We start from the raw sequence: 16422 nt of genomic DNA on the forward strand, positions 1-16422 counted from the left end.
TAGGTGTTTATTTTATATAAAGACGAGAGGGTTAAAATTGTTTTTTTAAGTACTATTTTAGGTATTATTAAAAAAAATTATTTATTATTTTATATTAAAATTTATTAAATTTAATTATAAATTATTATTTAATACTCTTTAATTTGTATGAAATATTGAGCAAATTTAAATTATGCGAATGATAATGTATTCTTAAATTTATTTGAAGGAAAGGGAAGAAAAAAAAATCCCGTTTAGTATTGAATTACACAATAAAAAGGTATTAAAAAATATTTGAGATATTATTAAAAAATAATTTAGAAAAATTCAGTTTAATACTCTTATTTTATTATATTTAAAAAAATATATTTTTAATAACTTTTTTAACAGTAATTTCAAAAAATAATTCAAACGATTTTTTTTCTCACACAATATTAATTATTACTTATTATTAAAAATTAAGTAAAAGTCACCTTTTTTTACATTAAAAAAAAATCAAAGCTTTGTATAAGGCCTAGCGATGGATATTGGTAAATGGCAAGGGTGATCATTCAGGTTGATGGGTCGTATTTGTGTCGTGTTAATATGTGATACAAATATAATTAAGATCAATGCAAACGCGACACGATTAACAAATAGTGTTAAAAATTTAAACACGAACACGACTATTTAATTATACGAGTTACACGACACGATTAATATTAAATCGTATTAGGTGTATTCAACACGATACGATCTATTTAACGTGAAATAATTAATTTAATATGATTTGACATTACTTAACCCATTTAACACGCTACATAAGTGGGTTCATGGGTCATATTGGGTCAAGAGTCAACACGTGACATGAATATTAAATCGTATCATAAATGTGTCAGGTCAGGTTAGCGGATTAATCCGTGACACAACACGATTATAACCATGTCATAAATAGATTAACACGAATTTAATAAAACACAAATAAATATAATCCAAACTGTTCGTATCGTCTTTGTAGGTCGTGTACCCTAATAAATGAAAATTAATCATAGTTTAATTAATTAAAAAAAAGCAAAATAAGTACAACTGTTGATTTTTTTATAGGATATTATGTTATAATATTAAAATATTTAAATTTTTTTTAATTTTCAATATTTATAATAAATATATAAAATAAAAATATTTTTATAAATAAATAATCATATTATTAAGATTTATTTTAATTGTCAGAATCCGACGTAACTAATCAATTAGATCAGTTTAATTGGAAATCGGATCAGCGACCCATCCGGCCACTGTGGGCCTTGAGAGCATGCCCTCATGGGTCAAGTGACATCACAATCACCAATTCAGCTGGCCAACAACTTGTATTCTAAAATTTCCGTATATTTTATTTAAAATTTCTATTATTTAATAATTTATTTAAAATATTTAATAATTTTATATTTTTAATATGTCATAAATCAGATAAATTTAAAAATCTTATACTTTTTAATTTTATTAATTGTACTTTATGATTACTGTGATGAAACATTTGATGTGACATAATATAACAACTCTATTAGTAAAATAAAAATAGTAAAAATAAAAAAATTTAAACTTTAATTAATAATTTTTAAAATACAAAAAGAATTATAAAAATTATAAAAATACGTAATTTTTTTTAAAGTGTTCTCAAATAATATATTTTTTGAAAAAATATATGAATTGAATAATTAATTTTAATATAAATTGAGGATTAAAAAATAATTAAAATATCAGACAGCGGATGACATCACTGCCCAAAGCGAAAACGGAAGAATTAATGAAAGAAAAAGCAAGATTAACTTGTTAAATCCGGTTTAATTAACTTTCCTTGAAAATATGGTCATCAAAAAATTACTCTGACACTACTGCTTTTATGATAGCTGCACTGTTTCTTTTTTCTCCTCTCTCTTCATCTTCAAGACCATCTCATTGATCTGTGCAGTAACAGTGCATCACCTCCAACTAGCGAGCCCCTCTTGCTAATCCATTTCGCATTTCTCAACGGTAAGTGCCTAAGTTGCTGTTCTTCTGTTTCTTTCGATTTTGATTCGATCCTTGGCTTTGTTCTTTTGTTTATTAAAATGGGATTTTTAGTTTGTTGCAAAATTTTGAAATGAAATTCGGAAAGGCAAGAAATGATAATATTTTCCTTCACTTGTAATCGAAATGAAGTTCATGGCTTTCTTCTCCATTTGGGTAAAAACTACGGAGTTTTGGGATGTAGTATCTCTGTTTACTGATCAATTTGTAGTTTTAGGCACTTAGGGTTTCGAGTGTTTTGGTGGATAACTTACTCTAGGACACGAGTTAAGTTGTTTGTTTGTTCTTAACAGGGAAATCTTAGCGTTCTAGTAAGGTTCATTATGGAGTTTATTGAAAGAGTATTTGCTGTTCAGTATAGCAGTAGAGGAGTTATTCTTTTCTTTTCTTTTCTTTTTTTTTTTTTTTTTTTTTTTATAGTTTAAGAAGTGTATGCTTGGAAACTTTAACGATAGGTTCACTTGATTCTATTGGAGGATTGTTTTAAGTTTTTTAAAAAAGAAACTATCGCTGAAAAGAATACTGTTGTTGGTTCAAATGTGTTACTTTCTTGTCTATGAAGATGATGATTTTCTTATCAAGTGACTTTTTGGCTTCTGAAATTAGATTGTTTGAAACAAAACGAAAAGCTATGGAAGTTAAACGCTGTTCAAGTAGCAAAAGTCATGATAGGGATCATGGTGGGGAAAGAGTTGCAGCTGAGCATTTGGAACGGGTACCCAAGCTTGGAGAAGTAATTTGGGTCAAGCTTTCTGGTGGTTCATGGTGGCCTGCTGTGGTAGGCGACATGAAGTTTTTACTGGTTTTATTCTGTAGCCTTTCTGTTAACAAAGCCTTTGCGATGTTTACCACTTATTTGGTTAGCAGGTTGTTAAGAGCAATGTCAATGGAAGCAATAAAGCTGATGATGGATTAATGGGGGATGTTCGTGTTAGGCTCTATGGAAGCTATGAATAGTTGGTGCCTTTTCCCACCAAATCTTTGCTGTTCTTACTGGTAAACCTATAAAGACTAACTTGTCTAATATTTGCTCTTGTAGCATGTACGTGGATCCCATTAAATGGTGTTCTGAGTTTCGGGTTGTAAGTACTGATACACAACTGTTTGTAATGCAGTGTATTGTGTGTTCGATTGAACATATTTTTCTTTTAACAGAGTTTGACTATCAACTTGATTTTGTCTGCTTTTTTGAATCCATAGACACTTGAGCAGAACAATGGTTGTTATGAAGATATATTCAGGAAAGCTCTGGAGCAGGTAAACTTTATTAACCTTTTAGTTGAGTTACTCATAAGCATAGTTATTAAAGACGCGCCTCAGGCTCAAGGCTCACCAGGCTCAAATCCTAGCGGCTTATGCACCTAGGTGTGCTTTCTTTATTTCTATCTTAAGCCAGCACTTTCATTAGAAAAAATGACAACCACTTAAACTTAAACCAGCAAACCCAATGCAAGATATATGCCAAAGGAAAAAAAAAAAAAGAAAAGCATGACATTTATTTGATTTTTATGAACTTTTTAAATTTTTTACTTTTGCGCCTCACCTAGCTCAGGTGTGCGCCTACGCCTTGCGCCTAGGCTCCAGGACTCCTTGGCGCCTTAGTGCGCCTTGAGCCTTTAATAACTATGCTCATAAGAAAGTCTTGACTCATGAGTATAGTATTGAAGCTGAAATTGCTGGCAAATAAATGATACATTATTTGTGGTTTGTCCTGTCATTTGGATATGACTGTAGGTTCTTTCTTCATCAAAATGTGGTCGAGTAAAGGGGAAAGTAGCCAAATCCAAAGGTTAGCCGTCTTTCTTCTCATTTTCCTTTTCACATGGGCTCATTGTGCCAGTGTGACATACCTGAAATGTTAGGCACAAATCCTGATCATGTCTCGCACTTTATGCATAATATCTTCATTACTGGAGAGCAAGGTTTTATGTGTCCATGCTTATGGTTATTTTGAGTGGAGCAAGTTTAAGTAGCCAATCCCAACTAATTGAGGACTAAAGCTTAGTTAAGTTGATTTGAATATGATGGATTTCTTGAGACCCCTGTTAATTTGAATGCATTGTGCAAGAGGTAAGGATTAATTCAAAGTTGCTTCTGGAGAGATGAAGATTTGAAATGAAAGGGTTTGATAGTATAATTTACTTATTCTTCTCAACTTAACCTAAATACCATTGGATTAGCTATATGATCATTTTCTTCTATTCTACTCGGTTTAAGGCTACATTTTAAGAAAGGTCCAAAGGTGTTTAAGTCTTTCTTCATCACTTATCTCCATGTCATCCTTGGTCTATCTTCAGTCTTCTTCACTCTTGAAATTTTGGATACACTCAATCTTTAACTTATTTTCAATCTTGTGTCACTTCCATTTTCCTTAAACTACTTCCTTGTATGTCTCTTTCCTATATTTTAACGTATCCGCACACTTTAGGACATACTGTTTCTTCTTCGCTCTACATTTATTCATTCCTCGTATGATTCTTTCCTATATTTCCTGTTATCCTGTATAGTGGCGAAACACATGATAATCTATTACAGGAGGTTTACATCCTTCTTTAATACTGAAATTTAGCTATTTAATTTGGAATAATTTTTTAAAAATTGACATTATAATGTTTTATACCACATTAATACTATATTTAATTAATATTAATTATAACTATAAACATTTAATTATGGTTATAAATATAGTTATAAAGTTGAACATTATTTAGTATATTATGATGAATAATGATAAATTGGCTCCTAAATCACCAAATTTTATTAGTTTCCATTATTCCAATCAAATCAATTCTAAAAATTAGATCAGAAATCAATAAAAAAGGTCCTTGAGCAGATCCCACATTAGCCCCAAGACATTGATCTCTAACTAGAAAAGTAAAAGCTTGAGCTTGAGAATCTTCTTATCCAGTAGGCCCGTAAAACTCACCAGGATACGTGGTATTATTGAACCAGACAAAGCAAGTCAGAAGTTTAACTATTTAATTTGGAATTTTTCCTGATAAGTTTATTTCTATTCTATTATAATTAGACATTGTGGTTTTGGGACATGATAATTGTGTCTTAGCTCATTAAAATTTGCTATATTGGGGGTTCCTTAAAAGAAAATACATATTTCTTATCCCAAATAGAAAGATGACACAGCTTTTTTCCTTATAAAGTTGTTGAAGAAGGGATTAGCAAGGCCCAAATTTAACAGCCCAAACACAAAAGAGAATTCAAATGGAAAAATATCTAAGCAAGATGGTGCAGTATTGGAATTTGATTCAACCTAGAATACGCAGGAATTATATTCATTGTAAGATTAGGAAATTTAGATTATTATTTAGCAATTCTATTATTATTTATGTAGTATTTTATTTTTAGGAAGTTTAATTAGTTTTATGTTCCTAATTAGGATTTCTTATTGAAGGATTCCTAATCCTGGTATTAATGGGACTAGTTATTTTACTATAAATACATGTGTCATGTAGAAATTTTAGTAGATTTGATTATAATTATTACTGAGAATTAATGAGAGTTTTTGAGAATTTGTTTCAGCATTTGTTTCTCTTGACCCTTTGTTAGTGAAAGTGTACAGGTACCAGTAAACAAGTGAAAGAAACTGAAAAGCATGACAGGGGTCAGAAGAGACTAAAGCAAAATAAGCAAGCTGCAACAGCGGCAAAATGTAAAAGCCCTAAGCAAAATGAGGTACTAAAGAACCACAAGTTTAACATTTCGACCTCCTCTGTGAGTCTACGGTCTGCTTTCTTGTATTTGAATGATTTCTTTTTAAAGAAGAAACATTACAAGTTTTTTGCCTATCCCTTTTCAAAGATAGATTTGTTGAATTTTGCTATTGCTCCTAGGATGCTACTTTGTCTGGAACATCTCAAGAACTGAGTGCACGGAGGACCAAAGTCATGCAAACTCTTGGTCTAATTGCTCCTTCTGGATCTCCATTCCACAAAATGAGTGCATTTATATGAGTTTTTAATGTGTTACGAATTGAAAGAAATTTTCCATTTTGACTGATGTGGCATCAATGTGCAAGGTCACTTGTATTTCACCTTGCATTTTTGTCTAGTCCAAGATCTTGGTGCTGGCACAGGGAGTGGTGCTAGAAGGGAATGACAACAAATTTATAGCGGCCTGATGCCTTGCCTATTTTATGATGCCAGATACAGGTTTAGTCAATTGAGTTGCATAATTTTATAGGGTATTGATAAATTTCGAATTAGATATCTAGCATGCCCTCTGGATAATTTCATAAAGATGTTTCAACTGAGGGGTCTGAACTTCAAGGTTTACCGCTAGATTAAGTCTCCTGTTATCTGGCATTCGGGTATTTATCAAAATGTACTGGCAAACCTATCTTGTTCAATATTTTTCCTTTGCCCCCTTCTTTGTTTGAGCTTATCTCAATAATCTTAGTGTCTTACTGATTCAAGGCATTTTGTATATATAATAAATGGGAAACACCTAAAATAAGATTATTGACCATTTACCTAAAAATAATAAATATAATCTTCATTACCTGTGTAATGCTTCATGCAGGGCAGGCATCAAGACAAATGATGCTACACTAAAAATACTTTGCTACTGCTAAAGCATTACATCTATTCAATATATAAATCTCCCATATGAATGGAGTATAAAGCATTTATGTATCATTCATTTATTAGTCAAGAATTCGTAGGACATAGCATTAGTTTATTCATTTAGCATAGTCGTTTATGCATCTAAGTATAGTACAGTAATGGTGCAGCTTTAAGGAGGAGGAGAAGAAGTAGAAGCAGGACAATCCATAAGTTTTTATTACTGTTACAAAACGTGCTGGACTCTCCTCTATTCTGTTTTGCTTTTACGGCCTTTTGTCTCCTCTTTTGTTTTTTTGCCTGACATTGTAGAGAATTATATGAGAGAGAAAAGGACGATAAAAAATATAAGATGCAAGTCAAATTCTTGGGATTGGTCCCACACTTATGCATTTACTGTAATGAAAAGAAGAAAAATAAAATGCCAAAACAGACATTGGGGCTGCAATAGTTTTCCCTTGTCTTGTGTATGAAATGTACTTTTTGTACCCAAACTGTTCATCTCCTCAGCAGCTTCAACTTGATCTCATTAAAATTATTTTATAAGCTTTAATTTAGTGATATTAAAGCCATTTTTACTAAAACAAAATGAAAAATCCTTAAAATTGGATTGAATGATAATCTGTAAACTTATATCATCCGATTAAACATTTATTTCGCAATACAACTGAAAAACATAAATCTAAAAAATATTGTTTTAAAAAGAAGAAAAAGAAATAGGAGCCAAAACAAGTAGTTTTACTCATATAAAGTGTAATGTCCCTCTTGGAATTGAATAGTATTATTCATTTTGGCCTATTGAATCATACAGTTGTATTTCTTAGATTCCTTTTTGAGGTCCAAGAGCGCACTATTTAAATTAGAGATTTATCACACTTTTCTTCTTTTTTTGGTGTGAGATTCGGTTTATTCTTGCCTTCTATTTGAATAAGGTCATCAGCGAGTTATATTTTCTCAAAGGATCACTCTCACTCGAGATCTAAGAGAATGTTGCATAAAGCAGAAGGAACTGTGGATATTCAAGTAACTGAATTGAGAGCCTGTAAGTATGCCAACTGCATGGAGGAACTGTCACCTTCATGGCTTCATAGCCCATGTGATGAGAATTCCCTTCACACTGACCTCATATGTGTGTACATATGTACACTTGGAGTCATTCTATATTGCATCAGCGAATCAGTCCATCAATTTATTTTTAGTCATTAAATAAATATTAATAAATTTAATCCTTTAATTAATGTAACTAGCTACTTATATACCTTTTTTTTATCACTTACTTATTACTTGATTTTTTTTTTTTCTAGCTTCCTGAGAATTTAAAAATCAATTTCCTAACTTATTTATCCCCAGAAAGTGAACTTCTCAAAATAAAGAATTTAAATAAAAAAAGATCTTAGTGTAACGGTGCATCGGTGCACCCTAGTATTTCCTATACCGCGTGTCCATCAGGTGTTGATTCCACTTTTTCCATGGGTCTACCTCACAAGCTCACATGCAAATTTTGCAGATAATGTCCCACATTGTGTTTCTTTTCGTACCTTTCAAATTTGAACAATTTCTTGGATTGACCATCGCCACCTTTAAATTTAAGAATAAAATTGATAGTTTTTTAATATCGTACAAAAATTCCACAGGACATAGACGCTTGTCGGCTCTAATAGGGGAAAACCACAGTCAATAGTGGAGGAATGCGTGGGCTTTACTTGACTTGCACAGGGAAGGAAGGGGAGAGGTTATGGCTTTGGGGTAAGCGTGTGCGATTAGGCAGTGATTATTGATGTCGCTTGAGTGTGAAAATGAAACAAGATAAAGCCAAATGATGGTGGGCAAAAGAGTTTGTCGGGGCTATGATCTCTTGCGTCGCTTTTGATTCCTCTTTCTTACAATTCCTCGCAGAAAAGCTGTCGGCGCCGCCGTATGAGTGCATATGTAGTAATACTCCACTGCCATGAAAATGACTCTGCCACGTTTCGCTTTCTTTATGGAATTACGACTCATTCCGTTAAAGATTGCGAGTGAATTAACCAAATATTAATTCGCTAAATCTAATTAATTAAATTTTAAATATTTATTAAATTATATATATATTAATAATGATTTTAAATTTATTTAATTTAACTTTATTGAATAATTAAAAATATATAATTTACCTGAAAATTATTGAGTTTAAATTTTAAATTTTTTATTTTTATAAAAATAATATATAAATTTTTATAAATGTATAATTATATTTTTAATGTTTATAAAATATTAATTATATATACTATTAAACAAATAAATATACTATTTTATAAAATTTATTGCATAATCAAGGAAAAAATAAAGCTTTATTTCTTGATAAAAAATATTATCTTTTAATTTTATGGTGAATTAAGGGTTAATAATAATTGAGGGTGTTTATTTTATCTTATAAATTAAAATAAACTTATAAAATTTAAAAATAGGTTTACCTATTTATTTATAATAATTTTTTTACTTATTTTGAATTTATAAACTTGAAAAAGAAGGTGAGATTTATTTTTTTATTTTAATACTTATAAATTATTTTAACTAAGTATTTTATTATATTATTTTTATTTATTTTTAAAATTTTATTATAACTTTTATTTAATATTTTTTTAATCATTTTAATAATAAATATATTTATAAGTTATTTTTTATTAAATATATTAATTATTTATAGTCACTTATAAATATTTTAATTAAATATATAATTATTTAAATTTTAAATATTTATAAATATAAATTAATTTATAAGTATTTAAATATTTATAAATTAAGCTAAATATTTTCAATGTTAGTAATTAGTTATGTAATAAATATTTTTAATTAATTTTTTTTATATTATAGAACACTAATAGAATCAGTGAAATAAAATATTTTTATTTATATAATACTTAAAAAAAGATTTAAAATTTAAAATTGTGTTAATATTATATAATATAAGCAAGAGTCTATTAATTTTATCTATTATAAGAATAATTTTAATATATTTTTATATAATAAATTAATTAATATAAAATCATTTTATAAGAACTTCTTGTGATAAATTAATTGTGTTATTGTGTTTGTTTAATGATTTTTTAAAAAAAGAAAAGTTTTTTTTGCTCCCTTTTTTGGAGGCAAATATATTCATTAATTGCCCTAGTGCGGTTTATCGCCAAATGACGTGTTAAAGGAAAGATAAATAAATTCTTATACAATTCATATATTAAGAATTTAAATTCAGCTTTCAGAATCATTATTTAATTAATAAATAAGGATAAAAATTTGAACTTTAAATCTTTTTGGTGTAATATAATATTAAAAAATTATTTCATGAAAATTTATATAAAAATGTCTATAATTAATTTTATATCCCTGATTCTGAATACTTATATAAATAAGTACAAATCAACTTTATGATTTTTTTCATTTGATATATTCAATTTAAAAATTAAAAATTAATATTGAAAGAGAGATCAAACACTTTTTGATAAAATAAATTATTGAAATTAAATAGCTAATAATCATTTTCAACGAGAAGTTAAATATTTTTTTGATTTTAATTAGTTTATTATAATATTAATTATTAAAAATCTAATCAAATCCCTGAAAGATTTTTTTTTTTTTTTTTAAGTTCAAGATAAAGGATTAGGTGCACTGTCTTAATAGAAAAATAATATTGGACTATAATTTTTTTTAATAAAAATTAAAAAAATTTGAGAAAGATTAACTTTGGGAGAATCATTGCCATTGGGACTACAACCCAATATCAGAATTTTATAACTCAGTAAATCTTATCCATCCACCCACCCACCATCAAAGCATTAATCCATGGGATGGCAATCGCTCAGCTCCGTTTGCCTTGAAGCTCCTAAGGGGGAAAAAAATTAAAAAAAAAAATTTTTTTAATTATTTTAAATTTTTTAATTAAAATATATTAAATTAAATTTTAAATTAATTTTTTATTATTTTTAATCAAACAGACCTAGAAGTAAATTGTTTCTGTCATGAACTCAGCGAAAAGTTTCTATTTTTGTATCAGGGATAGAAATTAAGTAGTCACATTCACACCTTAATTTTTTATTTTGACATAAAAATATATTTTTATATTATTATTAAATTTAAAGAGAGTATTGAATAAATTAAGTGATTGGGTCACTTTAAGTATTAAAGTATTAAGTTTAATTAATTAATAGATGCACAACTCCAACTCTTTATTTCTGAATTTTTTAATATACATTTGGTGCCAACAATCCCCCCCCCCCCCAGCACTTACTAAGATTCGAATAACTCTAATATTATTTGTAGGATCGAATACTTATCATTTTGTCAAAAGTTTAAGTTGTTAGTAGAAACGCGACTCTAACTCTTTATAGACTAGCAGTCCAAACGCTACGAGTCAAATGAATTTGAGTAAAATGCTGACTCACTGAGTTATCTCTACTCAGTACTAACGTATATATATCATGATAATATATAAAATATATTGATTAAAATTATTATACAATTATAAATTAAAATGGAAATACCCACATTGAGTAATTTCTACCATGCTTTGTCCCAATTAGAGTCTCGTTGCTGTTACTTGGATTTTGGTCTTCTTTCTCTAGGTTTAATAGAGAGGAACTCCTCTTGTTTGGTTTCCAGTTTCTACTCAAGGAAGCTTACTTGTTAGCTCTTTGTGGCTCTTTCCCATCCCTACGCCGGGGGGGGGGGGGGATAGGGGGCAGCTCTTTCTCATTGACTGTGGGTTTTATCCGCTCTATCATTGATTAGGGTGTATATAAATTTTGGTTTTCTTTTGTTAGTGGTTTTTGCAAATTGAGCAACTTGTTGAAGAGATTTGTGCTAAATGACGAGGATGGAAGTGTAAAATAAATTCTTAATAATTTATAACAATCATAAACATAATGTGAATTATAAACGTAAGATTCAACTATCATCATAATAATGGATCTTGAACAAATAAATTCTCACAGATCTAAAAAGCGCACCTGATGCGGAGTTTTACTTGAGTCATGACAGTAATTGAGAGAGACATTTTGATTCAACAAACTGATTTCTCCCTCTTGACCCTTATTGATTCACACACAAGAATTTAGCGATGGAAGACTTTCTTAAGATGACCCTATTATCTCTGACTTTATGAAAGAGAATGTGCGTGACTTTATAGGTAGAGAGAAGACCAGCTCATATATATATATATATATATATATATATATATATATATATATATATATATATATATATATATATATATATCTAAGACTTAATCTGATACGTCCATCAAGTATCCTTATACAATTAGAATTAAGATTTACTTAAATTAAAGTAATCCTTGTATAATTAGGATTTGTATTAATTAAAATAAATATCAATTAATATTGGGCCACATTAAAAGAATTGATTTTAGCCCATATAGTAATATTAATTACCGGACAAAATATTACATTCTCCCACTTGGCACAATAATTAGGTGATATAAACTTTAATAACATAAACATTAGGTGCGCATAAAATAAACAAATCATTTCTATAATATACTTTATAATGACCTTCCTATAATAAATCACTAAGTATGGGTTATGGCAGTTGTATATTGTTTAATCACATACTTCCTTCTATATACCACAATACTAGTAACTTATCATAGTAGGTACATAATGGATATATGTTTATCACATCATGGTCAACAATAATGTCTCTAAAGACTTTTTCTGTTATCATTAACTCAAAATGTTATGTGTACACAATAATGAGAAACAGAAAATACTTCAATGTATATCAGAAATACATCAATGAGCTCAGAGTGTCAAAGTCAATGAATTATACATTAATACAATCAAGACTCATTATAAGCAAATATTCTTTAAATGTCTTAGGCTGTGAACCTATTATGCAACGGATCTGCTATCATGAGATCAATACTATTATGCTCAATAGATACTCTTTATTTCTGAACTTTTTCCTTAACAACAAAACACTTTAATTTCATATGCTTGGTACCTTTAGCAAAGTTGTTGTTTATGGAGAAAATATTATTACGGAATTATCAGAATGAATTCTCAGCAGCTTGCTAATGGTGTTGACTACCTCAAGTCCTGAGATAAATTCTGCATCCATATGCATGAATTATAACTTAAAAACATGCCATCAATTTTGCTTTCATAATGAATGAAATAATGACAGACTTTTTTTTTTTGACATTTTTCCATAATACTCTTCCTTCAGTTAATAAGAACAAGTAGCCGAAATAAACTTTTATTGTCAACACATCCAGCTAAATCTGAATCTGAATATCCAATCACTTCTAAATAATTAGATGTTCTGTAAGTGAGCATGAAATCTTTAATTCATTGCAGGTACCATAAAACTTTCTTTACAGCTTTTTAGTTATCAATTTCGAGATAAAGAATTGTACAGGTTTAAGCATACATCAAATTGTCCACAATTAAAGCATAAGGAATTAATTCTATTTCTTTACGTTCCACATCATTCTTTAGACATTAATTGAGACTGAATTTGTCTCCTTTTTGTACGGGAATAATTCCTGCTGGACATTTATGCATATTAAATCTCTTTAGAATTCTATCAATATAGGCTTTCTGAGACAATCCCAACAGTCCTTGCAATTTATTACGGAATATTTCTATTCTAATCACAAATGATGCCTCTCCCATATCTTTCATTTCAAAATTTATTGAGAGAAAATCTTTAGTCTCACATAATATGCTTAAATCATTTGCAGCAAATAAAATATCATCAACATACAGAATTAAGCAAATAAACATACTTTCACTGATCTTAAAATATATATACATCGATTAATGACTTTTTCTTTAAATCAAAAGACTTTATAGTATCATTGAACTTAATATACCACTGGTGGGAAGCTTACTTAAGTATGTATATTGATTTCTTAAGTTTACACAATACATGGCATTTTCCTTCAACTGAGAAACCTTTAGGTTGGTCCATATAAACTTCCTCTTCAAGTTCTTCATTTAGAAAGACTGTTTTCACATCTATTTGGTGCAACTCTAAGCATAATGAGCCACCAATGCTATGATAATTCTTAATGAGCCTTTCTTTGAGACTGGTGAAAATATTTCTTTATAGTCAACACCATCCTTCTGAGTATAACACTTGGCAACAAGTCTTGCTTTATATTGTTTGATTTTGCCATTCGAGTCGCACTTGGTCTTAAAGACCTATTTACACCCAACTCATTTAGATCCTTTACACAATTCGACAAGATCCCATACTTTGTTTTCTTCCATAGATTTTAACTTATCTTTCATGGCATCTAACCACTTATCAGACTCATTACTTTCTATAGCTTGTAAAAAGGAAATTGGATCTTTATTAATTCCTGTGTCAAAATCTAACTTTTTCAAGTAAACCACGTAATCATTAGCAATTGCCGATCTCCTTTCTCTTTGAGATCTTCTTAATGGCATTTATTGTGGTTCACCTTCATTAGCTCTTTGTGGGTTAGCTTCTTCAGGATGTGTTTCATCATTATGTTGTGTAGCATTGTTAGGTCCTTCAACAACTGCTAGAACAACATGTGGAGCAAGAGTGGATATTGAAAATTTAATAGACACATGAAAATCAACTTTATTTTCTTGTATATCCACATACTGTCTCTCAACACTCCCACTAACTTCACTATTCTCAAGGAATCTTGCATTACTAGTTTCCACAATTCTTGGACTATGGTTTGGAACATAAAACCTATATCCTTTAGATTTCTCTGGATAACCAATAAAGTATCCACTTATCGTTCGAGAATATAATTTCTTTTCATGTGGATTATAAATTCTTGCTTCCACTTGGCAACCCCAAACATGCGGGTGCCTTAAACTAAGTTTCCTTCCAGTCCATAATTCATAAGGTGTCTTTGAGACTGCTTTGCTAGGAACCCTATTTAACAAGTATACAGCGGTTTTAAGTACATATGTAACACTCTTATATGCATAGCCTGGTATATTTCACTGTTCCGTTGACCGGTGTCGATCCGGACAATTAAGGAGATTAGAACCACATCTAAGACACTTAGATAAGCCCTGAATGAAAATAATTAGTGATTGTCAACTAGTTAAGTATAAATAAGAAAAACAGAACATAAAAGTTTAAATGAGTAGGGAGTCACAACGACGGGTGACCTTCCCATAAGTGATTACGAGGTCAGTCTTAACCTGAATTTTGAACCGAAAAATGTGATGCCGTGGTCCTAAGGACTATTGCGAACACAGTGAAAAAGAGAAAATCACAGAAAAGAATTATTAAGTAGGTCAAATAATTAGGTTAGGGATCCGAAAGAAATATTGAATAACTAACAAACCGGATCAGACTTGCTAGGGGTAAATTGGTCAATTCACCCTCAGAGCTTACTCCTGGCCTAACTGTCCAATAAAATCGGAGAAACGAAAATTTTGGAATCAGGAATTAAATTAAAGAAATAAGGAAAAATAAAGAAAAAGAAAAAGTGAGGAAAACTATTTTATTACATCACCTTACCTCATACATGTGACATTAGAAATGAAATTTTAATTTCTCTACATTTTTTACCAAGTTAAAAACATTTAATAAGACATAAAATACAAGCAAATTAAAATAAATTTCACTCTTTATTCCCCGCTCACTTTGGCCGCCCCATCTCCCATAACTCCTCCATGTGCAAACCTCCATTAAAGCTTGTTTCAAGCTTGAAATCCCTCATTTAACCCTAATTTTTCCTCTAATTACTTCATAAAAGCTTGTTATCTCAACTTAAGAAGGAGATTGAAGAAGAAACCAGAAAGGAAAAGAGAAGAAAATTGGTGATTGGAAAATCAAAGTTGAGGTTAGTAGTTTAATTTGAAATTCTAGTTTAATACTTGTGCTTTTAGTTCATTTAACCTATAAATTAACTTAAAATTAAAAGAAAACAATTATGGGGGACTAGATGGGAAATTCTGCCAGCATTAAGGGGTATTGAAATTTCATGATTTTGATGGAATTGAAGTATTAGTTAAGTTGAATTGAGTGTATAGAGGTTAATTATAAACTTTAATTGCATTAGATTGCATAATTGTGTAATTAGGGTTCTTAAGCCTCTTGAAAATTGAGGGAAATGGTCAATTGGTACAATTGACCCTAATTGAGGTGAGAAATAGTCAATTGGGACTATTTGTGATGTGTTTGAATTGATAGAATCAAGGTGCAATTCGGGTTGGTTAGGATTCTTATTCGGGCAGCTTGACCTAGGTCTCTTTCATACACAGTGTCATGACCATATATCTGAATGCCTTACTAGCATGCCTAGTGGGAGGAATTAGTTTTGAATTTTGAATTTCCTCTCTGATTGAAGTATTGAGGTGTGTGCCAGTAGAGAAAGAAATTTAATAGGTACCCATTGTTTGAGCTAGCTAGCCTTGAGATTCCTCATAAGCTTCTAGCTACTGAGATGAACATTGTACTGATGGCATTATATAACTGTGTATTTTTATGAAATCTATTTTGGGACTTCCGAAATGATACTATTTTGACTAAAATTATAAATTGTTTTTTGTATTTATTTTCATTTTCAGTATCATATTGGAATAAACGTGATTTGATTTATGCATAAGATTTTATTTTAGTATGTTGTGCACCACTGAGTCATAGTACTCAGCGATGGCCGCTTATTGCTGTCGCAGATAGAGAGACTAGTAGAGCAGCGGAGTGAGCTGTTGAGAATTTCAGAGCTACTTATGGACCTTTTGTCAGGTATAATTTTATACCCTGATTGTACATGTTTATTTTGATGTAATTGACTGTATGTACATTCGTAAATTGGTCATGAGCAGTT

General features: G+C 29.8%; 1 protein-coding gene across 2 annotated transcripts; it reads left to right on the forward strand.

Moving 5' to 3' along the window:
* Positions 1-1815: 1815 nt before the first annotated feature.
* LOC110637370 (uncharacterized) lies at positions 1816-6432 on the forward strand. Of its 2 annotated transcripts, none has more exons than XM_021787435.2 (8): positions 1816-1989; positions 2632-2803; positions 2893-2981; positions 3065-3107; positions 3226-3282; positions 3760-3814; positions 5603-5754; positions 5874-6432. In XM_021787435.2, exons 2-8 carry the CDS (start codon positions 2657-2659, stop codon positions 5991-5993), a joined length of 663 nt encoding a protein of 220 aa, XP_021643127.1. In that variant the 5' UTR covers positions 1816-1989; positions 2632-2656; the 3' UTR covers positions 5994-6432. The 2 variants fall into 2 exon arrangements, with proteins under 2 accessions (XP_021643127.1, XP_021643128.1); XM_021787436.2 differs by having other exon boundaries at positions 1821-1989; positions 5603-5715.
* The last annotated feature ends 9990 nt before the right edge of the window (positions 6433-16422 follow it).

The sequence above is a fragment of the Hevea brasiliensis genome, chromosome 12, assembly GCF_030052815.1.
Source record: "Hevea brasiliensis isolate MT/VB/25A 57/8 chromosome 12, ASM3005281v1, whole genome shotgun sequence".
NCBI lineage: Eukaryota > Viridiplantae > Streptophyta > Magnoliopsida > Malpighiales > Euphorbiaceae > Hevea > Hevea brasiliensis.